General features: G+C 37.6%; 1 protein-coding gene across 2 annotated transcripts in view; it reads left to right on the top strand.

Annotated features, from left to right (window-relative positions):
- Window positions 1-23,966, top strand: part of cdh8 (cadherin 8) — a 98,363-nt gene that overhangs the window by 53,627 nt on the left and 20,770 nt on the right. For both annotated transcript variants that reach the window (XM_063480253.1, XM_063480247.1), the window contains exons 4-6: window positions 10,862-10,981; window positions 17,434-17,601; window positions 17,869-18,056. In XM_063480253.1, coding sequence (XP_063336323.1) covers window positions 10,862-10,981; window positions 17,434-17,601; window positions 17,869-18,056 — 476 coding nt within the window. The remainder of the gene's footprint in view (window positions 1-10,861; window positions 10,982-17,433; window positions 17,602-17,868; window positions 18,057-23,966) is intronic.

Here is a 23,966-nt window from a genome sequence, read left to right as displayed (position 1 = left end):
GAATCTCAAAGTGGCTTTGACTACTGTCAGAAAATCAACTGGCAGTGCTCCAAGTATGTCATCTTCTCCTCTGAGAGAATAAATGGACGGGGATGGTTGGATGGATGAAAGGATGCCTCGACACGCTTGTTTTCTCCACCTCGTTACAACCATTTTCTGTGTTATCAAGAGCTTTGGCCTGCCACACTACAGCACCGCGCTACACTTTGTGTTTGACAATACTCTGCCTCACAGTGCTAATCGCCTCTTAATTCTTGCATTACTCCCCATCCGTGAACATGAATTTCAATTGCATAGGTGGTACTGTCCAAAAATAGTGCTTGCAGCACTGCCTGGAGAGATGGGCTGTCAGTCTACCTGTCTGATCATGAGCTATTATCCTCTTTGCCCACAGACAGGAGGGAGAGCTACACCAGTGTCTATGTGATCATGATCAATACATAATCACTTTCCTGTCACTGCAATGGTGCTATCGGGGGACAGTCCAGCCTCATAGACAAGCCATTTCACAAAAAGGGATTTGGCAGACCATCTTTTTGACCTAGAAAAAAGGTTCGGTTGGTTTGTGTGTGTGATGGTGGTGGGGGTCACAGTGGTTGAGGCTAGGTCGGATGTCTAAGTGAGGGCTGGATTCATTTAATCAGTAAATACTATGTAGTAAGTACCAGTAAGATTATTACATGGTCAGTATGCTTGGATAAATTGCACACGTTTCATGCTTATGAGACTTTAAACATAGTTTCTGAAAAAGACAGCGTCAATAAAGATATTTACAGCTACAGTAAACATGCAGTTGACAATTGTCACCAGTTACTCCATTTGGAGCTTCCCTATTTCATAATAGTTTTTAATTCATTTAATCTGCACTCCATAGCTGAAAGTGTATTGCTGATAGTAATGAAATAATCCCTGGCAGCAAGCTGGGAAAAAAAAGAAATTTCTGTGAAGATTTTTCCAATACACTGTCAAATTGACCTTAGGACATGATATATCACAATACCAGTTAGACTCAAAAGTCCCTCTGGATTTCAGACAGATTATTTAAAACTATTATAATGTTGCAATTTATGAAAAACTAGCACATCGTCATATAGCTGAGGGAAACAAAGGGATTTAAAACATGATGTAAGATTCAGAAAATATTTTGTAAACAGTATCTCATTCTTGTTTGGAAACATACACACACACACACACATATATATCTATACACATACTGATTTAGTTACGTGATTACATTACTTTTTACATTACAATTTTATTTTCGCACTGTCCAGAGCAGCACATTGATTAGATTCTGTGCTGGTACAGCTGGCATCAATCTGCTGATGTAAGTATACGGGGTGTAATGATAAATACAACAGCACTTCAATGAATTGAAGTATCCCTTTCACATTTTTCTTAATCGTGTACACTGAAGTGATTGATAGTTTTGCTTGCTGCAAACATATAATACAGTAAGATATAGACAAAAACCACACATCAGCAGTTGTGTTTCAGATGAGAAGATGAATGCATGTCCAGTATTCAATCTTGTTTAAGCTCTACTTTGCTCCACTATGGTCACCACCTGATTGGCAGCTTTGAGTTTGTGCTTTTTGGTGCTGAGCAAGATTTATTTATTCATTGATTGATTTAGTTTCATTTTGATAAAATTAGTTAGTTGAGCAGATAGCTAAAGAAAATCAGACAGCTTTATAGCAAACACACTATAGCCATTGGGAGTTAACAAAATTTTTGTTATTAAATTTTCAAATATGACTTTTTAATTTTTCTCCTTAGAAAAAGGTTGTTTTAATAGAGTTAAATTTTGTTTTATCAATTTTTTCCTCAAAGAAAATATTGTAATATCAGTGTCTAATCTGCATTAGGGCTGCCACGATTAGTCGACTAGTCATGATTACGTCGACTATCAAAATCGTCGACGACTAATTTAATAGTCGACACATCGTTTGAAGCTTTGTAAGATCCCAAAAGACGCAGGAATAAGTAGCAGGATTTAAGAGTGTAATAACGGACTGAAACAGAAGATGGCAGCACTGCATGTACAAGGATGCCAGCTGCCGTTAAACCCTGAACAAGAAAAAGCTATGTCCCAGAATTCATAGCGCGGCCCATCGCAGCCCAGCTCAGTTTCCAACAATGGCGGCAGCTAGTTAGTTTTAATATTACTCTTATTATTCTTTCTGGGTCACAAAATAAACGTTTAATATATTTTCAGGCGAGAATGTAGCTGTGTAAACCTCAAATATCTGCTCAGTTTATCAAGTATGGGCAGAAATCTGTGCCATCAGAAACTGAATTTGAATAAGTTAAATTTGAATCTGAATTGTAACTTGAATAAAAGCTTTTGAAAACTGAATTTGAATTAGTCTAATTTGAAATTGAATTTATGGTTTGAAAATGATCATCACTAAATTGAAATTGAATTTTATATATTGAAAATGAATTCATTTGCTTTGAAACTGCATTTTATCCTTTAAAAATTCAGCTCTCGAATAATTTCAGTTTCACTCTCACCATTCAGTTTCAGTTCTACAATTCAATTTCAGTTCCAAAATTCAGTTTTTTGGAACTTACTTCCGGTTCCGGTTCAAGAGTAAACAAGCGCAGATTAATAGAACTACGTTTTACCAGCGGGCCGAAAGTGTTACTGACGGGAATCTACAGCGTCTTGAGCTGAATTAAGACTTCAGAAGTCATTCGTCATGTCGAATGACCAGCGGATAAACTCTCAGGTTGGTAATAAATGTATTAGAACAAGCGTCATGTTAACAATTGATAGCCGTACAATAACTTTTATGCTTATTGTAGCTGTTAGCTAAAAAAGCTAATTTAGCCTAGTTTGCCCTGATTTAGCTTTGACAAACAAATATGATCGACTGTTTCTAGTAGAAATCCAAAGTTGTCATCTTGTACCCTGTCAGAGCCCTGTATGCTTGCAGAGACCCCTACAGTAGGGAAACATGCAAAACAGCGTCCAAACCTTTGTATTTTAGCTTTATTTATGTCTTACACAGCATCCCAACTCTTTAGCTAACTTAATAACTTTAGCTAAAGTGAATAGTTAGTCTAATTCATTAGTGCAGCATTACTGGATCACCTCCGTTTGAAGTGATATGATATGTGACTATCACTGTGTTTAACTACCATAATAATTCTTAGGGTACTGAGTGCATGCTTAGTTTTTTTTTTTTTAAACATACTGCTCCATTGCTATGTTTGACAGGCTGAAGTTGTCAGGTCACCTCCTAAATCGACCATCTTTTACAGGTGTTTTGTGCCAGAAATGGAGTGTCCACTGAAGACTGAAGATACTGAATCTCTACGCATTGCCATTGATCCCTCTTGTGCCTTCATCTAGACAAGAGACATTAACTTATCCACTCTCACATGCTCTGTACCTACATCACCTTCCCTGACAGTCGTAGCTTGGCTCATCTGAGGGTGAAATTATAAGAATGTGTTACTTTGCAAAGTGCTCTCTAGGGTTCCTAAATAAAATATGGCATTGAGGTCATTTCTTTTGAATTAATCCCTTCTTCTGAAATATAAGAACCTCTCCTGGTTTTAATGGCACTTTGGATTTCCTTACTTTCTGTTCCACTCCCAACCCCAAACAGATGCTGACACAGTAACATGGAAGAGGGAAAGAAGTTGGAAAGGACTACTATAAATAAACCTAATGCCTAACAATGAAAAATGTAAAATAAGAACAATAATAATAAAGATAAAAGATGAAGTAACAAGTTTTTTGTTTATTCCAAATGATCATCCAGATGTCTGTGACATGTGATGACAAACACCATAATGGAAGGCCTTTGTCATCACATGCTTAAACTCATATATTTTTGCATATGCTGAACAGGCAGTCAGACATGCTGTAACTGTGGGGTAGAAAACTGCATGAACACCATATGGCAGGGGTCTCAAACTCCAGTCCTCGAGGGCCGCTGTCCTGCAACTTTTCAATGTGTCCCTGTTGCAACACACCTAGTAGGTCATTAGCAAGAGTATAGAACTTGAATGCATGCTGAGTTGGCAATTCAGCCATTTGATTCACGTTACAGCAGCTCATGAGTGAATGAACATGGTGCAATAAAAATATTTTAGAAGTATATGTTTCCAAATACATATATTTACTTAAATTTACTTGAGTAGGTAGGGTTAGGGGTTGCCACCTCAGCATGCAGTCAAGTTCTATACTCTTGCTAATGACCTACTAATTGTATTCAGGTGTGTTGCACCAGGGACACATGGAAAAGTTGCATGCATCCCTCGAGGACTGGAGTTTGAGACCCCTGTCATATGGAATATGACAGGTGTGGTTGAACTGCATGAAGACTCTGAAGTTTCTCTTCTCTCTGGCAGGACAGGAATGTGGCCTTGTCCTGTGAGCCACCGTAAGGATGTACTTGGAGTAGAACTGGACTGTCACCGGCCTCAGGCTCTTTACCTTTTCAAAGACAAAGCAGTCATTTAGATAAAATATTAGATATTGTTTACCTGTAAATGCACAAAGAGAATTTAGAAACGTAATTATTGTCAAGAGTGAAAAAGCACTGATAGTATAATCTACAGCTGTGGCCAAACGTTTAGAGAATGAGAAGTGTTGTTTATTAAGAAGTTTGCTGCTTCAGTGATAGTTGTATATCATATTGTATCACTTCAAACAGGTGATCCAGTAATGCTGCACTAATGAATTAGACTAACTATTCACTTTAGCTAAAGTTATTAAGTTAGCTAAAGAGTTGGGATGCTGTGTGAGACATAAATAAAGCTGAAATACAAAGGTTTGGACGCTGTTTTGCATGTTTCCCTACTGTAGGGGTCTCTGCAAGCATACAGGGCTCTGACAGGGTACAAGATGACAACTTTGGATTTCTACTAGAAACAGTCGATCATATTTGTTTGTCAAAGCTAAATCAGGGCAAACTAGGCTAAATTAGCGTTTTTAGCTAACAGCTACAATAAGCATAAAAGTTATTGTACGGCTATCAATTGTTAACATGACGCTTGTTCTAATACATTTATTACCAACCTGAGAGTTTATCCGCTGGTCATTCGACATGACGAATGACTTCTGAAGTCTTAATTCAGCTCAAGACGCTGTAGATTCCCGTCAGTAACACTTTCGGCCCGCTGGTAAAACGTAGTTCTATTAATCTGCGCTTGTTTACTCTTGAACCGGAACCGGAAGTAAGTTCCAAAAAACTGAATTTTGGAACTGAAATTGAATTGTAGAACTGAAACTGAATGGTGAGAGTGAAACTGAAATTATTCGAGAGCTGAATTTTTAAAGGATAAAATGCAGTTTCAAAGCAAATGAATTCATTTTCAATATATAAAATTCAATTTCAATTTAGTGATGATCATTTTCAAACCATAAATTCAATTTCAAATTAGACTAATTCAAATTCAGTTTTCAAAAGCTTTTATTCAAGTTACAATTCAGATTCAAATTTAACTTATTCAAATTCAGTTTCTGATGGCACAGATTTCTGCCCATAATCAAGACACCACATATTTTCAAAAGCGCCCCAACGTTTTCGGAGACGTCTGTTACCCACCAGCTCGATAGCTAGCCGGAATTCAAGGCTCACTAGAGCCGGTGAGAACACCGGACTCCCGGCAAATCGTTTTCAAACCCACTGCCATCTTTCGCTACTCAGGTTAAACATGATATATAAGTCACTTAGATAACTTAAAAATGTTATTGTTTGGCTTTTTTCAGTATTTTATTTGTTCCAGAGTAAATCGGTTTGGCTGAGATTAAAGTTGTAGTTTTTACACAGCTGAATAAACGTTAAGCAGACAACTGATTATCAGAAGTGTGAGATGCTCCAGAATATACTCCGGTGTCCTGTTATATTTTAGATAGCAAGGAGCAGACGGCTGAGTTTATTAAACTTCACTGAAACAATCTGCAAATTTCATTTAAATTCAATAAACTATCATCTTGTCTTTATTTTTAGTTAGCACATACCTTAAACACTTAAAGCTGTAAGCTAATGATAGTTATATAAGAGCAGATGCATGCTGGTGCAATAAGCTGTACGTTGTACATCCAATGGATGCATGATCTGATTAGTCGACTAATCACAAAAATAATCGGTGACTAGTCAACTATCAAAATAATCGTTTGTGGCAGCCCTAATCTGCATATTAAGCAACAAGCCATTTAATCTTCTGTGCACTTATGTGTACACCGCCCATCTTCTTTTCTGTCTATCCATCCTGGTTTCTCTCTCTCTCTTTCAACACCCACAGTGTAAAGCCAGTCAGACATAAACAGTATTGTTTTACCCGGGTAGGGCTCACAGCAGGGCACTGTTAGCCCCACGCCTCATGCAGCCCACAGCTCTCCCCATGCCTCAGTGATATCCCTTCTCCATGGCTCAGTGCCTGCATACATATGAATGCCCCCTGTCTTCTACCCTTCACGGTTCTGAGCTGGTCCAAGCTGAGAAGAGCTGAGATGTTACACAGCTGCCATGCTTGTTGGACAGACAGATGTGGAGGAGAATTGTAGCATTCCAGTGCTAGTAAATGAACTGTAATGACACATTCTTTGGAGTGATTATAGGTGTGATGGTACTTGAACTCAGGAGTGCTTTCCTGCGGTGCGATTTACTGAATTGTACTAAGCATGCTGAGGGTGAATTTGGGGCAATAAAGGAAAAAGAGGAGTTTATCAGTTAGAAAATGCAACCAGTATGTGTATGCAGTAAACATTATAATGAAGACTTAGTGCAGTGTCAGAAACTGGGCAAAGGTTTTTGTAGAGCAGCTGATCCTACAGTATATCCTAGTTGTGGAAAATGAGCATAATAATGGAACTTTCACATTTCTGGACACTTAATAATGCTTTCTTTTTGACAGAAATCTTGTGGTTTAAAAGTGAAGATTCTGCTGACAGGTAAAATAAAAATCTTGATTCGAAGATAAAGCTTCAGAAGATTTTAATGCTAAAACTTTGTCTTTTTTCCTTGTTCTGCACAGCAAGTTTTACTACTTTGGTCTGTTTGATTATACTTATATTTCTTCTAAGGAAATAAGCAGACCATACAGATCAAGCTGTGTTACAGTACAATGTGTTATTGAAAATAAGCCGCAGCGTCCTTCCGCAGCCATTGTGTGTCACACTGGGCTGCATTTCCCAATTTATCCCCTCTCTGGTTCAAGAAAGATTCCTATTGATTTCCTATCACCGAGCCAGTGTACAGAGTAAATAGGAAGTGTGAGCCCTATTATTTCTGTCGCTTGGTAAAACATAAGGATAGACCCCCGTGTCTTTATCACAAGGAACCTTTTAGCCACCACATGCCCTTCAACCAAAACACTATGGCTGTAAATTTTCACACACTGTACAGTAATGATGTCCTTTGAGAATGAGTTTGTGTTTAAATTATTGGTGTGGTATTAAATCCTGTGAACTTCAGAACATGATTAATGAGATTACACTTAACGTGGGAAAACACCCGTAAACGCAGGCTGTATTTTCATACAGGCTTAATGTGCATTCCCCTGCGGGCCACTGCCCAAACCAATAGAGGGAGATTTGCTTTCCCAGGAGAAGCTTCTGTGCACTCTTTCTGTGTCTTTGCATGTGCTAAGCAGTAGGAAACAGGTGAGACAAATCCCTTTAGACACCAAATAGCGCAATTACACGTTTCTTCCATATATGTAACAGGTCTGACCAAGAATATGCAACACTTTTGAGGAAGAAAGATGTGTGCAAGACATTCCACTGAATAGTTTTCATATTCCATTGTAGGCTTTTTACATCCTTAATCCGTTCCTGCATGTTTTTTGTTTTTAGCAACCATTCATATTTTTCATCCCTGGACATTTATACTGTAGGTGTTGTGTTGCTATTATTGTAGTCGCCACAATGCTACAGGCTTCAAATAAAAGCCAGAGACAATATTCCTCCTACAATTGAGTTTCTGTGCCCATTGCCTGGCCTACAGCTGCATCCATTTCTGCAGTGTCCCTGAATTCTCTGTGCATTATCAAGGGGAAGGACGAGCTAATCTGCACTGATTTGAAACAGGACCAAAACACTGGCTTTCCTAATCCCTCATTTTTTTATCAGGGGTAGTGAGGAGCATTTTACCCCTGTGGGAGGGAAAGAAAGAGGGAGCTATTTCATGCCTCACTGGTTCCACTGTTTTTATGAAGATTTTTTTCCTACCCCTACTTCCCTACTTCAATCCATAGTGTAACTGAATTTCTAAAGCCTGTTTGCAATAGTCAGACACCTTTTAGAAGTACGAAGGTACTTTTCATAATTAGGGATGTGTAGATGGCTGCCTCCTCCCTCTGTAGTAGTAGTAATTTAACTTTAAGGCAGATAAGGCTCTGTATCTCTGAAAAAGGGAGGTGCAATTTCCTTGCTGTCTTTCATTTTATTCATTTGACAATTGGCAAACACCTATGGCACACAGGATATAATTTGCTTCCTGAAAATACTGCACGAGCGCTCCAATTTGGATTAATGCACACATCTGTGAGATATAATTCAAATAATTATGTTTCCTTAAATTCTGTCAACCAATTTATGTAATACTTTATTCACTTATGTAGCACATTTGTTGGAAATTTCCACTTTACATCAGGTGCTCCAGCAGGGTTGTCAGTTGTAGACATGGAGGCCCTCATACTGATCATACTGATTCTTCCTCAGCACACATGCAGTTTCTGTTGAGTAGAGCTTGCAGCATTAATAGATACTGAAATGTGAGAAATGCCCCATTTCTATTTAATGTAGACTGAGAACAGTTCATGTGAATGACAGTTTCAGCAGATTAAAGCAATGCATCTATTTAAGTGTATTAGCAGCTGAAGCTCAAGTTGCGCTGGGTGTTGTTGTTTTTTTGTTTTGGTTCTTTTCTTCTTCTTCTTTTTTTTTTTTGCCACTGGTAGTGCAGCGAGCAGAAACACAGAAAAAGAGCTCATTGATCTGCTATGATCTAAACACTGCAAAAGGCATGGGGTGTAACAAGCTCAGGAAATTTACAAGGTAAGCCTTGGCAACACAACAGCACGGGTCATCATAAGACTATGAATTACTGGAACACCTCAGTCTCAGAGGACCACTTGAGGTTCTCTCACTGTGAAATAATTGGGTTGCAACAGTGAAAGTGCTACACCAGTTAGAGTACAAAGGTGGCTTTTGCTTTGTTTTGCTGTTACAAGACCGCAGACACGGCTGTGACTATTAATCAGCAGGTGACACGTGTAGCTGACGGCATAAAATGGGAGACAAGATCAAAAACTGCACCACATGGATGCGAAAATCATCTTATTTGTAATTTTTTAACCCATTTTATTTTGCAGTTGGTAAACACTACTCAAGCTATTCGATCTGAATATTAAATGATTGTTTGAATCCTTATTGGTTAGAAGTAGTAAGTCATTACTGTGGTGCACACTGGTGAGCAGGCTTGATGAAAATTGTTTCGGTGCTTGTAAAAGTAGCAGAAGATGATACACCAACAGAATACAGAAGTCTGATTTGTGGGTTACACTTTGTAAACTATGGAACAACTGCTCATATCACAACTGGCACATTTATTTTATTTATTTTTCATTATTTAATCCATAGCTGGAGCATCTGAATCAGAGTTCTGGAGCCAGAGCACTTAACTTGCCACAGGTCTTTGCGCAACAAGCATTTTCAGTTGCAGTGGACAGATTTAGGTGCCTGTGGCAGGACCTCCGCCGTCTGCGACTGGGGACATCTCACTTTGTTGTCAGAACACCGCTAAACATCTTTCACAGAAACAATTACCATACCATCTGTAGCTTTCTGCCAGCATGTTGCTCACTGCCAGCACGTCGGCTTCTTTTCTCTTTTCTTCTCAGATGCTCTCCCTCACCCTGAGACTCATGAGGAGCTAGGTCACTTTGGATTAAAATGGATGATTTTAATTACGCGAATTGCCTCTTTATATTAAGATTTTCAGTGCTCTTTTTGTCCTGATACCTTTTAATGGACAGGTGAATGGTGGATTGAATTGCCACTACTGTATTTCCTGATTTGAGCATTTGACTGACTTGGAATATTGATGAATGTCCTTGAATACATTATACTTATAAAGACCTTATAAAGCTGGTGTAAAAAAGAAGTTTATTTATGTTTGAATACTGATGGTGTGAAGGTAATTCTTAATTGCTGTAATTGATAAAGAATGCCATGTGAAATCGCCCACAAATTGGGTGCTGCACCAAACACTTCCTTGTGATTGTTTTTACTGCTAACAGATTGCTGCGGTTACCCATAGTTTGAATGGAATACACTGACATGTCTGCACACACTCATCCAATCCGGCAAGAGAATGTTTGCTTCCAAAGCAGGAATTTCACACTTTAAAATGTATCGGTCGCAGTAGTAAGACAGAACAAATGTTCTTATTTGCAGTTTGTATTGCAGTTTTCCATACTTGGCCGGTAGTGTCTGCAGACGAGTCAGTGTTTTTCATATAAATTTTCCATGTAAATGACCACTTCAGAAACCAGCTACAATGACCAATTTATGACCAATTTTATGGCAACAAGCAACCTCAACTAGGTTCAACTAGGCTAATGGTTGCAGAATACACACTTATATCTTGCAAAAGGTGGTCACTAGGATTGTTCTCTAGGCCTCCACGAATGGGCCTTTAGCAATTGATTTCACAGCAACTGTCAGCAACCTCTGGCAACCACTTGCACTAGGCCTGTGTGATTGGGGCACAAGATGGGATAAATGGGACTAGAGTCTCATCTGGATTCACTCAGCACTTAGCATTTTAGTTTACAGAGACATGGAGATCATTTCCTGTAGGGATGTTTATACATTTGTCTTTCTGCACCACAGGTACCTCAGTTATCACAGTAACAGCTACAGATGCCGATGATCCAGTGTACGGAAACAGCGCTAAACTAGTCTACAGCATACTGGAGGGACAACCATATTTCTCTGTTGACCCCAACTCAGGTAAGTCTAATTTCTTGATAATTGCTGAATTTTAAGCTTAAGCTAAAGTATTAGTTTGATCAAATACCATTGCGTTCATGAAGGAAAAGCTGATTAAACCTCAGATTCCAAGTCTTGTGTGAGTTAACGATCATGTGGGTTAAAAAATTCATACATTTAAAATATTTGCACATGCAAACTAAGAACATTTATTTTCAAATTTGGTACTTTGTTTTTAGGAGCCATCTGTGCAGGATGACATTTAATTGCATATTAAGTAAAAAACAAAAGAAAAAAAGGAAACATGCAATAGTTTATAGGTCTCATGTAATCACAGTGATTTTAAATAAGGAGAAAAAAAATGGAGGGCACCTTTATGGGGCAGGCAAAGCCCTTTGTGCTGTTATTCATTGTTGTGTGCTTGACAAAGCCTGACGAAGATTTCTGTGAGATCAAAACGTTGCTTCATTAAATTTAATGGGAGCTAATACAATGTGCAAGTCCTTTGTCTGCTTCTAACCAATGGAGAGCATAATGTATTACAAAATGCAATGAATGAACACAGCGTTCATAACGGGACAAAAAGGAAAGAAATAGGTTTTACAGAGAGATGGTGATTACATCTAAGGATTATTTCATAAGTCTTTTTCTTCTAGACAGTGCCATGCACATCAGGCCAGAACCTTTTAGTATTTAAACACTGTCCTTTTTCATTACCTGCTTTGAGTTAGATAAATGAGCTTACAATGTCATCTCAGGTCAAGTTGTGGTCTATCACTATGTGGACAAGTCTCTGGTTAAGTATGTCCAAATGACAGGAATAACTTTACCAAGGTCAAGCTTATACATAAATGCAAGTATTTTAAGGACACACCTGAACTACAGGGACTGCTTTAAGCTTTATGGACCCAACTCTGTATCTGATCAGCTATCAAAGATTGAAAGTTTAAACAGTAACTGAAACATTTTGAAAGTTATCTCACTTAATAGCTGATAATATTTTAGAGGTTTTAGGGTTACGCAGCAAAATTGCATTAATACTTGACTGGATTTTTTAAGCCCTTTGTAGTCACTACAAGGCTTAATTGTTTTCCCATTTAAACTCACTATAATAAAACACTGATGCATACTATGAGTTGATACTGAACCCACTGCAAACCAGTGGGTGACTTGAAGTGGCATTTTGCAGTAAGATCCATTCATGATATGAAACACTGTAAGGAACCTCCCCTCCATTGTGTTATTTAGGCTGTATACTTATCCACTCTGAATTATATTTTAATGGAAGTTTAGTTTAGTTTGGAACTGCTCATTTCTAATGTAGTCGACTTTCTGGTACTTCATATCTATGTGCTGCCAATACCTGGGATTCAAATACAAAATAAATACTAACAGAAGAGCTGAGAGTGAGATCCTGCTCTTAACATGTGCACTGCTAGCAGGTGCTACAGGTTGTACTAATTCCAACAGGTGGAGATGCAACGGCTTCCCCACCTGCTTGCCCACCTGAGGTGATAGCAGTCTGTTGCATTGCATTTATGCATAATGTGCAAACACTTCTGAAAGGACTAAAAGAGGATATAGTCTGACACTTAACTATTATAACAAATGCTGTATGTCTGCATTATCATGCAACTTCAATTCTATTCAGCAAGGCTGTAAGAGACAAAATTACATATCTGTAAAAGGCAGCCTGACAATGTTATAGCTTGAAAAGTTGTGTAAAAACATTAGTTCTGCAGGTAACTCAGACCATCTGTTTTTTTATGCTTGTAGATTATTGCTGCACGGGGCTGCTGTTAAATGTGGCTTCCTGGCTCACTCCCTTTTGCTACAATTCCCCTCTACAGCTGTTCATTTATGTACATTTATGTTTCAATATTTATACCATACGCAGTGGCAAACATGTCTTTTTCTGGGAGCATTGTAATTGTTCCAAGGGGTGTACAGATTTGATTGAAACAATAGATATGAATGTAATGGAGCAACTTGATAGAAATGAATGAAACACAAATACAGTCCACACACACTGGTTCATAATATATTTTGATTTAACAAAAAGACTATCCAAGTATGCAAAAATATTTTTATGAAATAAACATAAAATATTGTATATTGGCAGTATTAATTAAGGGGGATCTTTATAATAAATTAACTAACCATGGCTTTTGTACTCAGTCACTCAGGATGGCACTGAACAATACTAAATGGACCTTATACATTCATAACCTTTTATAAAAGGAAGGATAGAATTTGCATGCATTTTCAATTCAATTCAATTTCATTTCATTTATACAGCACCAAATCACAACAACAGTTCCCTCAAGGTGCTTAATATTGTAAGGTACAGATCCTACAATATTATAAAGAAAACAGAGAAAACCCCAACAATCATATGACCCCCTATCAGCAAGTGCTTTGGCCACAGTGGGAATGTATGTGGCTAAAGATACAATTCCAACTTTTTTCAGTGGATAAATCAAGCAATGAGGTTTAACTTGGATAAGTAACGTCAACTCATTTGAACAGTGAACAGTACTGTACAGTTCCACAATGAGTTGCGTGGAATTCATTATTGAAACCCAAATTAGATTTATATGAGGAGAGCTTTGCATCAGTGAGTTGCATGTTTTGCTCAGCTGACTTCAAGTCCTAAGTACTAAATGGGCCAATACTCCTATGATGCTGTGGTCCATAACATCACTGGGTTATGAATTCCAAATAATGGCAATGATAATAATTACTTCTTCCTTTCACAAGGCAGACTCTTCAGCAGCGTCATGATGCATAAAGTTATCTCAAAACATATTCTAGACTGGATCTTTAATTGCTTTTTCAGCTGACTTTTTAACATGTGTCTGTAAGCAATATGATTAAATAATGGTGAAATTACATTAATAAGAAATGAGATGGAAATCGACGGCTCACAATTTGGAAAACAACACACAATAAACAAGCTTCAAGAAAGGAGGACTCAAAATTTATGTACATAATTAGAATGAACATTCATAAGTACAACACATAAAAACCGGGCTTGTCCTCACTGGTATAGGTGTCGTAATCTCGAAGATTCTACAGCCGGACCGTGGCTGTCGAGAAGGGGCTGAATGGACAGTTTAAGGATTAACATTCATGCTTTGTGTGATCACTGTGCACATGCAGATGGCTCATTCAAGTGAGCCAGATGTTTTAATGAATGTTAATGAAAAATAAAAGGTAAGGGGAAAACAACCATTAGAATGCATTTGACACTTACAACACCACACTGGAAATGAAAAGCATTCAATAAATAAATAAACATCATGCCCCAATTCATCACTTGGTTAATGGTCGATGAAAAAAAAAAAGTTGAAACAAATATCTATGGAAATGAGTGTTTGTGTATCTTCCCTTTTCAGTGATTAGGAATTAATTTGAATAATTAACGATGATCAACAGAGATGACGGTGTTGCTTGTAGCAGGATGACGGAAGAGTGTGTGTGTGTGTGTGTGGAGGACAAGTAACTTGTTTGTGTAGTTCTTTTTCCTTATTGATTTGTTTGTTTGCATTTCGGGTGGTAGGTCTACCTTGTTATTGCGCATCAGAGCTCAGAGCTAAAATTAGAGAGAAGTAATTTAAAATCCTATTTCTCTATATAATATCTGCCTATTCATTAAAACTGCAATGACTTGGTGATGCTGATGAAATGCTGGTTTTACACACTTCATCTTTGAGACCATCTTAGGGTGTTCCATGTACACCCTAAGAGAGAGTATATACATGTAACACAATACCTGTATTCTTGTGTTACTTTTTTAAAATTTTCAAATAGATGTTCTGTAATTATTCCTTCAGATAATATCACAAGTGTGTCCTTGGTGTAATCATCTATAGCTCTATTCATATCATTCTACTTCACTTTAAAAAAAAAAAAAAGATTCTCTAATGTTTTCAAGCTTATTTTGTTGACGTAACACTTAATGCTGTTTACTAAATGTACAAACATGTACAAGTTTGGTTTTACCCAAGATGCTTCCTCAATAATTTTATATATAGTATGTTTGTAACAAAAATAATAAGCGATGGCCAAATCAGAAGACTTCAGGAACGTCAGGAGCCAAGAGGACACCACAATTAAAACACAACCACATAAACGATGAAGCAATGCTTTAGTTGTATTAGAAATTTTTTGTGCACTGTATTACAACTAACAACAATAACCAAAATAGTGTGCGCACACAGAGACCCAAAAAAAAGAAAAAAGAAAGTTAGACCCGGGTCTTTTAAATTGTCAGTGTGATCCAGTTCAGGCCTGCTAGGTGATCTGGGCAGTTTATTGGTGTGAGCTCAATCTGATGATTGATGTATGATTTGCACAGTTTGTCCTACCACAATTCAGGCAACCAGACTGCAAGATTCAGTTCCATATGGGCTGTGACTTGCTTGCCATTGCAATGGAAGATCATTCTTCTTCTATGGATTTTCCAGAAGGTCTGTAATTCAAAGCTCTCTGTGGAGTCTCAGCTCCTCGATCTCCAAATCAAAAAAACCTGACCTAAGAGTGAGGTCAGAGTTACTCCAAATGAACATTGTACACACTTAACTAACAATTATCCATAAACATTTCTGCGTAAGGAACAAAGCATGAAGAGAATCTGTTTCAAATTCAAGTTCTGTTTCTAACGCATTGTACAACTATCAAATTCAAAATGTTTTGCGTTACCTGGCAATGTAGTGATCACCAATCATAAAACTAAAATTAATCAGCTCCATAGATCTAATCCACACTGCTCCTTTAAAGCAGCAGAATCAGTATACTCTCCTCATTGTTAATTAACAGCAGTGGTGAATAAAAATAACACAACAAAACATTTCAATGCAACAGGTATGCATGCTGTTTTTCCTTAACTTACAATAGCCTACAATAGCTATTAAGTTCTCAGCTAACAGTTAACAAACAGGATTGTGAGTTTAGATAGTACCCGCTAGCTACTTGCACAGGACCTTCACCGTTAGCATTTGTTTCCCAAGCAAACAACATTATTATTTCAGCAAGCCGATCAGCGGCTATAACAGTTCGGTTACTCACCAGTGCAAAGCACTGTGTATTCATAAAAACAGCTTCGGGTCTCCAAATCAGCAACCACGTTCCTCTTACAGGTGCAGCTATGGCGGGTGTGGGCTAAGCAGCCTTACTAGCGTAACCAAACAGGAACAGTCAAGGCGGGACAAACAGTCCCATTGGTTAAGGACTGATATTGTGCATCCAGGCCAGAAAATAACCTTTGTTAAACAAAAATAAATAAATAACAAAAATAAAGTACATTGAACCCTTCAACACAAAATAACTAAATTTTATACAATTATTTAATTAGAAAATGAGTTAATTTGAAATGTAAGTTTTACACTTTCAATTGTTTGTAGAAGCAGGAAAAAAAGTCAAGCAGAATTACTGTTAAGAAAACACAAGAGCAAAAATCAAGACATCACATTTGGTGGACAGAAAAATCTCGTTCAAGGTTAGAACATGGGAGTAGTAATCAATTACCCCAGTGTTATCAACTGGTCCAAGTCACATTGGTCTTTTCACCCCACAGTCACTAAATGTATTTTTTTCTTGTGAAAATAATAATAACATAGTTGAAAAAGACTTCCTTTAATAAATTACTCGAACAACAAGGGCATTGGTTTTTTCAGTACAGTCTTACTGAAGAGGTGTCCAACTCTTGTCCTTCATTTTCTCTTTTGGTTTAAATCGTCTGTGTCGTGTGTGACCTCCAAAAGCACAACTGACCCTGAAATTTCTCTGAGGAAAAATCTATCTGAAGAATAAAATGCAGACACAGACAACATTCTAACCCCTCCCATGTTTCCCATCATAGCCAAGCATATTATCATTGTCTGAGGCAGCTCAGGACCAAGGCAGGGTGTCATGCCAAAGCCTGGCTTTTATGAGGGGTTTTATATTCATTTGATGATCCTGCGGGCCTCTGTTTCCTGAGTGGATTATCCGTATATGCCGGTGCTGAGCCCTTTTTATATTCAGTGCTGCGGCAGAGTCAATAAGGTCCATTCTGCATACAATATTCAAGATTATACAAGACAGACAGCATAATTCACACTCAATCAGAATACAAATGACTTCAGACGGTGGAACAACACATTCAAAAACAAACACAGCTGATTCTCAGTGCTGCGACTGGCTCAGTCGTGGGCACCTCACTACGTTCACTCAGACGGTGCTTTTTCTGAGACTAAGCCTGCAGGGAAATCTTTACCCCTGCTGGGTATGGGGTTCATGTTTAGTAAGGTCATGGTCTAAAATAATGCAATAATGCACTGGGGAATAATGTGAGCATGAAGGTGACTGCATGCCTTCTTTTCCTTGAGCTTCCTTACGTTTACTCACGTGAGCATCATTACAATTATGTGCAGAGTATATCAGTCATATTTATAATTGCTTGAATGTGTTATGAACTGTTTCACCTCCAGCAACCATAAGAATTGCTCTGCATGGGATGGATCGTGAGATGAGAGAGGATTATCAGGTGGTCATTCAAGCTAAAGACATGGGAGGTCACATGGGTGGTTTGTCTGGAACTACTACTGTCAGCATCACACTACAAGACATCAATGACAATCCACCAAAGTTCTCTAAAAGTAAGTAACTTCATAACCTTACCCATCCCAAATTGAATAAAGAGGGAAAAGAAATTACTGCCGCTCTAAATGAGTATTTCTCTGATTGGTAATAATTAGGAAAAATAAATGTTATTTTGTAAATTTCATCAAATGTGCTCCTCGGAAACTAATTCCTCTAACTATGAAATGTCTAATGATGATGCAGTACTGTAATATGCTTCCGTAATTGTGCTTAATTTGATCAACATTTCTAGAAACCAAAAAGCTGTGTCTGTTCATCCTCAGGTTTGTATGAGTTTGTGATCCCTGAAGACCTACCATTAGGGAAAGAGGGTGGCAAGGTGAAAGCAAATGACCGCGACATCGGTGAGAATGCCAAGTCGACGTACAGCATCATCGAAGGAGATGACCAAGGCGTGTTTGAGATTATTACGAATGCAACGACACAAGAAGGGATTCTACAGCTCAGAAAAGTAAGACCTGGATGATGTCAGGATAAGAGCTAATTGGCTTTTTTCTGTCTCTTTCTTTTCTGTTTCTATAATCAATTTAAGTAAATCAGTTATTTTACTTCCCATACATATAAGTCAATACAGTATAAAGATTGATATTTAAATCCCCTTCTCAGTAGGTCTCGTTCTTCTGTACTTCTTCTAGCGATTTTTTTTTTCATATATATGCTTTTAGAGAAGGCAGTACTCAACAGTACACCATCAAATATTAAACACTGAAGCCTTCCCCCTGAGTAGCTTGGAGGCTAAAGGAGCAATTTTTTATTTCTAAAAAAAGATCCACATTTCTAAAACCTACTTTTCTTTATTCAGAAAAATCTATGAAAGAAGATAAATAGCAAATAGTAGGAATAAGTTTAAAGGTAATTTTTAACAATATTGTTTTTGCCAGAAGTAATGCAGACTGTGTGTGAATGGACATTAAGTTGGAGAATACGTTGGACTAAGAATTGAGAGAAGACACTTTTATTTTGCATTACAGTCCATTTAGCTGTATTTTTCTTAGCCCAAGGTAAACTAGTACATATTGTAAATTTGTTCTGCCCACATTCAAAGTTTGCTCAAATTCAGTTTTGCTGGCATCATCACCATAAGAGCAGATGGACTGAACACAAAACTGCAGTGCGAAAGTTTGGCCCCAAAGCAACTTTAGTAAAACAGTTGCTTGTTAATCGCCTTGCTCAAAGGTACAGTTGCAATATTTTAGAGAAGAAAAGACAATGCTCATCGTTCATCAAGATGTTTTCAGATGTATGGTTTTGAGAAAAATCAAAGAATATTATTTCTGTCACAAAATGTAACCTTTCACCTCGAGGCAGTACATCAGGCCAACAGTACAGCATATAAGACACATCCCTTGCTGCTAGTAGAATAAGTATCCCAGCAATTTTCACACAGTATTATACATTATTGTACATTTTTAGCCACTGAATATCAATATTTCCTCCAGGTTCAGAGCTTGAGAAGTTTAGATGTCATCACTTGCCTGTAAACACTTAGAGCACCCCCTCCCATATCGTGCTTAATACAGAAGTATACTAAATTCAAATTTGAAAAATACAATGCATTTTAATAACCTGCAGGAAAATCTGGATGCACCTGTGTCACAAGGACATCTGTAGAAAATCAAACTGAGATTTCAACAATATCAAACATACCACAGCACATGCTATTTATATATCTATTATATATGTATGTATTCTATATATTCAAAGTCCACAGAAGCTCAGCTTGGGAGAAGATATTTACATAGACTGAATCATACACATGATTGATGGAGAGGTTTTTAAGTCTTAAGTCATGGTTGGTTCAGTGTCTGCCGAGGACTACATATCATTCAAATGCACAATGCTTTTGCGTTGTGATGTAAAATGACATTACCCCAAGGACATGTGGTGTGACTTTGTCAAAGTGTGAACAATGAACTGTGTGGGGGGTGGAATGTATAAGAGCTAAGGCAATCTGCTGGGACTACAATTCATTGCCACTAAAGAAAACATCAGCGCTGCAGAACAAACTTGACACAAAGTCATAAAATCTCTAACTGTTGACAAAGCAAATGTCAAATGTGTTAGTCTTTTAGGCAACCTCCACTTCCATGTCCCACAGAGACACTCAGTCTTCCCATGTCTACTCAGTTTTCTCTCTGTGGCCCTGAGTTGGCTGCCTACATAACTGAAGCAAGATAGATGATAATGCACTGGGAAAGTAGCAAGACATTTGCACACTTACTGTTTTCTCATCCCTCCAGATGACAGTGTCTCAAGTTGAAAGGAATTTACGAAGCAGTTGTTTCACTTTTCTTCTTCTATTCTGTACCTTCACCAGTTATCCACCATCCAGTGTGACAGATTAAACCTTTAACATAACGGTTTTTCCCAAACACGCCTAGTCTCTGTCAACAAGGGAACACGTCTACAAACTCTCATCTAATGCAGAATTAAAATTATTAAAGATACTTTGCGCCAAGGTTAAATCATATTGATCTGAGGCTGGAGAGGCACAAACCGGGGGAGAGATTCTTTTCTGTTTGAGTTTTAAGCTTTTTATCTACTAGCCCCCAGGCCTGTCGAGAGATGTTAGTGGGATGCTGAGCTTTCACCCCTGCAGCCAGTGCTGAACTTTGAAGTCTCTAAATGGCCTGTGTGTACATACTGATTTGATGCTAACGCTTGAGTGAGAAAGAAGAATGACACAGTGGGGTGGGACACGACAGCAAAGATAGTGTTAACACTGAAAAAGCAGGAACGATTCTTCTTTTGCTGTTTGTGCCTTTTCTTTATCTGTTTTAAATACTCGCAGATGTTCAATTAAGCTATGTTGTTTGGTGGGAACATTGGAGAATATAGCTTGACTATGCAAAGTTTGCTGCGTAATGTCTCGTAGTTCTACTCATTTGATTTTGCACTCATGAATCTCTCAACACTAGCTCTATAACAGTACCGCCATGCATGCTAATAAAAATCAAAGTGGCTCTCCCTGGACTATTCAGTGAAAGCACTGTGTTCGTTTATTGAATTAATAATTTGAACTGGTCATAATATGACTTGCATTCTGTTTTCATGCTATTAAATAGTTTTAAAATAGAAGTTTGAATAGATGCTTTATTTGATTTTGCAATTTGTATCAAAAAATAATTAAAATTACTTAGTAACAAGGGTAATTAAAGAAGCTGTTTACAACTATGTTTTCCTTAAAGTGGATTTGGTATAATTAAATATGCCTCAAAGCCTCTCTCTTCCTCTTTGCTGTTAGGACACTGGAAACAAATGTAATGAGTTCTTTCTACATAATATCACATGGGAGTTATACTGAAATATGTTAATAAGAGAAAAGCAAACCCATGTGAGTAGTAGTATTAGTGAGTAACTATATTGTAAAGAAAGAAAATTGCCGTACTTATACCAAGTTCACTTTAATCTCAGACTGCAGCCTTATTTTTTGTTTCCTAGCAAAATTAAAAGTAGAATGAGAGGCAGACACATAAACTGTCAGACCCTTATACTGTGGAACCAGCTTCCAGTTTGGATTCAGGAGACAGACACCCTCTGTATTATTAAGATTAGGCTGAAAACTTTCCTTTTTCATGAAGCTGACAGTTAGTTCTTGAGCAGGTAACCCTGAACTCTCCCTTAGTTATGCTAATTATGCTTATGTCCCAGAATGCACTGGATGTTTCCTTTTCACTCATTTTTTTCTTTAAACATTAGCAATTGCTAAACTCTCTCTCCTAAATTTGCCTCTTGTCCTGTCTCTCTCTGCCACCTCCTCTTTCCCCTCACCCCCAATTGTTTACAATAATGTGGCAGATAACTGCCTCTCCTTGTGCCCGTTTCTGCTGGACGTTTCGTCTTTTTAAAAGGGAGTTTTTCCTTCCCACTGTCACTAAGTCTTTGCTCATAGAGAGTTGTGTGATTGTTGGGATCTCTTTGTAAGCTTGTTGGGTCATAAGCTTGTAATATTAAGTGCCATTGGTGCTATATAAATAAGAAGCAGCTCAGAAAAGTACTTTTAAGCCTGCAATAATCACCGTCTTTATAATATGGAATTGGTTTCTCAAAGTTAGACTCATATAATTTTTTTAACCTCAACATAATTCCATTTACCTGCTAAAGGATAGAGTAGCCATTTGCTAAAACATAATTTAATTACATATATCTGTGTTAAATTTAAAAAAGCAAAATGAAACCACAGTTTTAATGGACCAAAATGTTTGCTGAGATGATAATGATATACAGATGAAATGCCATTCCAAAAATAATTAATATTAAAATTTAGGTCTTCCCCATTTCTCCATTTCCATAGAATCGTTTCAAGTGTCCAGCCAAACATTATACAAGCTCTTACTCTCCACTACCTCTGAATTAAAGCGTAATCCATTGGCTCAAGATCCAGCCACACTCTGTACTTTCTCAGCACAGAAGGCAGGATCAGTGAGAGAGAAAAAGAAGGGATGGCAGAAGAGGGTGGGTGTCAAGTGAGGAGGAGGGTGAGGAGGAAAAGAAGAGGAGGTTAATAATGAGTGTTCCAAAGAGCTCCTCCGACCGTGGAGAGGCCTCAGAGCCTTTGGTCTACTAGTGGCCTGATGACAGAAATGTAGAAGTGTGGAAGTCAGAGCCTCAGGTCACTTCCAGGGTCCCTCCAGCTCTTGCTGGTGTCTCAAAGCTGGGCCCCAAGACACCCCTCCACCCACCTGCCCATTCTGGCCCCTGATCTCTCAACACTGGCCCTCTAGGAGCTCAGGGACAATTCCTCTTGCTCACTCCTACCTTCTCTAACTGAATACATTTCTCGTTTTGTTCATCTCTCTCTTCCAAGTCCTTCTCTCTCCCCCAAGCCAGCTCTTGTCCCCTCAAGCGGCAAGGCCCAGTTTTGATTTCCCTATAAATCCTGGTTATGGAGCGTGGAAGTGACTTGATCCCATTATTCTAGTAGTATGAGAGCGACCAGAGGTGATTCAGAATGAAATTGTGACAGTCTGGGGTGCCCTCAGAGATGCCAAGAGAGTAAAATTGTTACTATCCTCTTTCTTTGAAATATTAATGATGGGCCATCAATTGAGGAAAAAAAAAAGATTAAATAGATATTCGAGTCACACAATGAGATGTTCCTGTACAAAGTGTTTTTATTTCCCTTTGTAAAATTACTTCTTTCATTGGTAGTCTTCTATAAACACCTGTCTCATTTACTTTCTGTGAGCTGGTTGTGATAGCAGTATGAAAGTGCCAATAATCTACTCTAACTGAAAGCTTTAGCGATGAGATTTGTGTTCTTTCATGTTGATAATGGTTGAAAAATATTTTCAGGTTATATAACTGTGAAAATTGCACAGTGACTAATTGATGTGTTGTGATGTTGAAATAAATTCTGGCCAAATAAAATGGCTTGTTAGAATATACAAATAGCTTAGACATTATCATAGGCAGTCACAATAGCCATCTCTTCAAAAATAATGTCTGTGTGCAATATGAATATGCTTAGAGCAGGTTAAAGCAAGTGTCTTTTAGAGTACGGTAAGTTTTTACACGCTGAGACTTTGAGTGTGATTTACTGGTCTCGGCACCGATGCTGCCAGGGGTTTGGGGACACGTGAAAAACAAATATTACTTTGGTTCTCGCCACTTTAATGTTAGATAAATAGATTTTTTTTTTATATTGTGCATTGATATTGATATTGTGTGTGATTGATGAGATATGTGCGAGCCATTTTATTTACATTTTAATAATTTAATGATAACATTATTAGATTTTTTGATTGATTGATTGGTACCTTACACCAAATACATTATTATTAATTATAATAATATCATTAATTATACCATATTTTTTAAAATAATGTATTATTATAAAATTATTTAATTATTTAAAATTTTACATTTAAGAACATTAGAGAAATATATCTAATTATCAAACATAAAAAGTTGTTTTAGACTCTTTTTATGTTTTTATAACCTGGCAGAGTTCGAGGTAATATTAATTGGATTGTATATAGTTAATTAGATTAAAAGGGTAAATGTAGGTTCTCTATACTCCAGCTCCAAAAACACAGGCTCTTACATGTCACATAGTAAAACCCACCATTGTCTTTCATTGGACCCTTACTGCATAGTGAACATCCATACCTTTCAAACACCAGCCGCAATTTAGTATTTTTTTCAAAAGCTTAAAACATTATCTGAATACATAATATAACACCATGTGTCTTGATCATATGTCAAGGGTGTTCAGTTTTACGTTGAATGACAATCAGTATTAAAGTTATCAATGCCGAGGATATACAATCCTTAAACACTTGCACTCCACTCTACTTTTTACTCCTGTACTGTACATTACATTTTGGTGCAGTGTTATTTAATTGAAATAAAACTTCTG

The sequence above is a fragment of the Pelmatolapia mariae genome, linkage group LG1 (genome assembly GCF_036321145.2).
Source record: "Pelmatolapia mariae isolate MD_Pm_ZW linkage group LG1, Pm_UMD_F_2, whole genome shotgun sequence".
NCBI classification, from domain to species: domain Eukaryota; kingdom Metazoa; phylum Chordata; class Actinopteri; order Cichliformes; family Cichlidae; genus Pelmatolapia; species Pelmatolapia mariae.
This window is presented reverse-complemented; position numbering and strand designations above follow the sequence as displayed.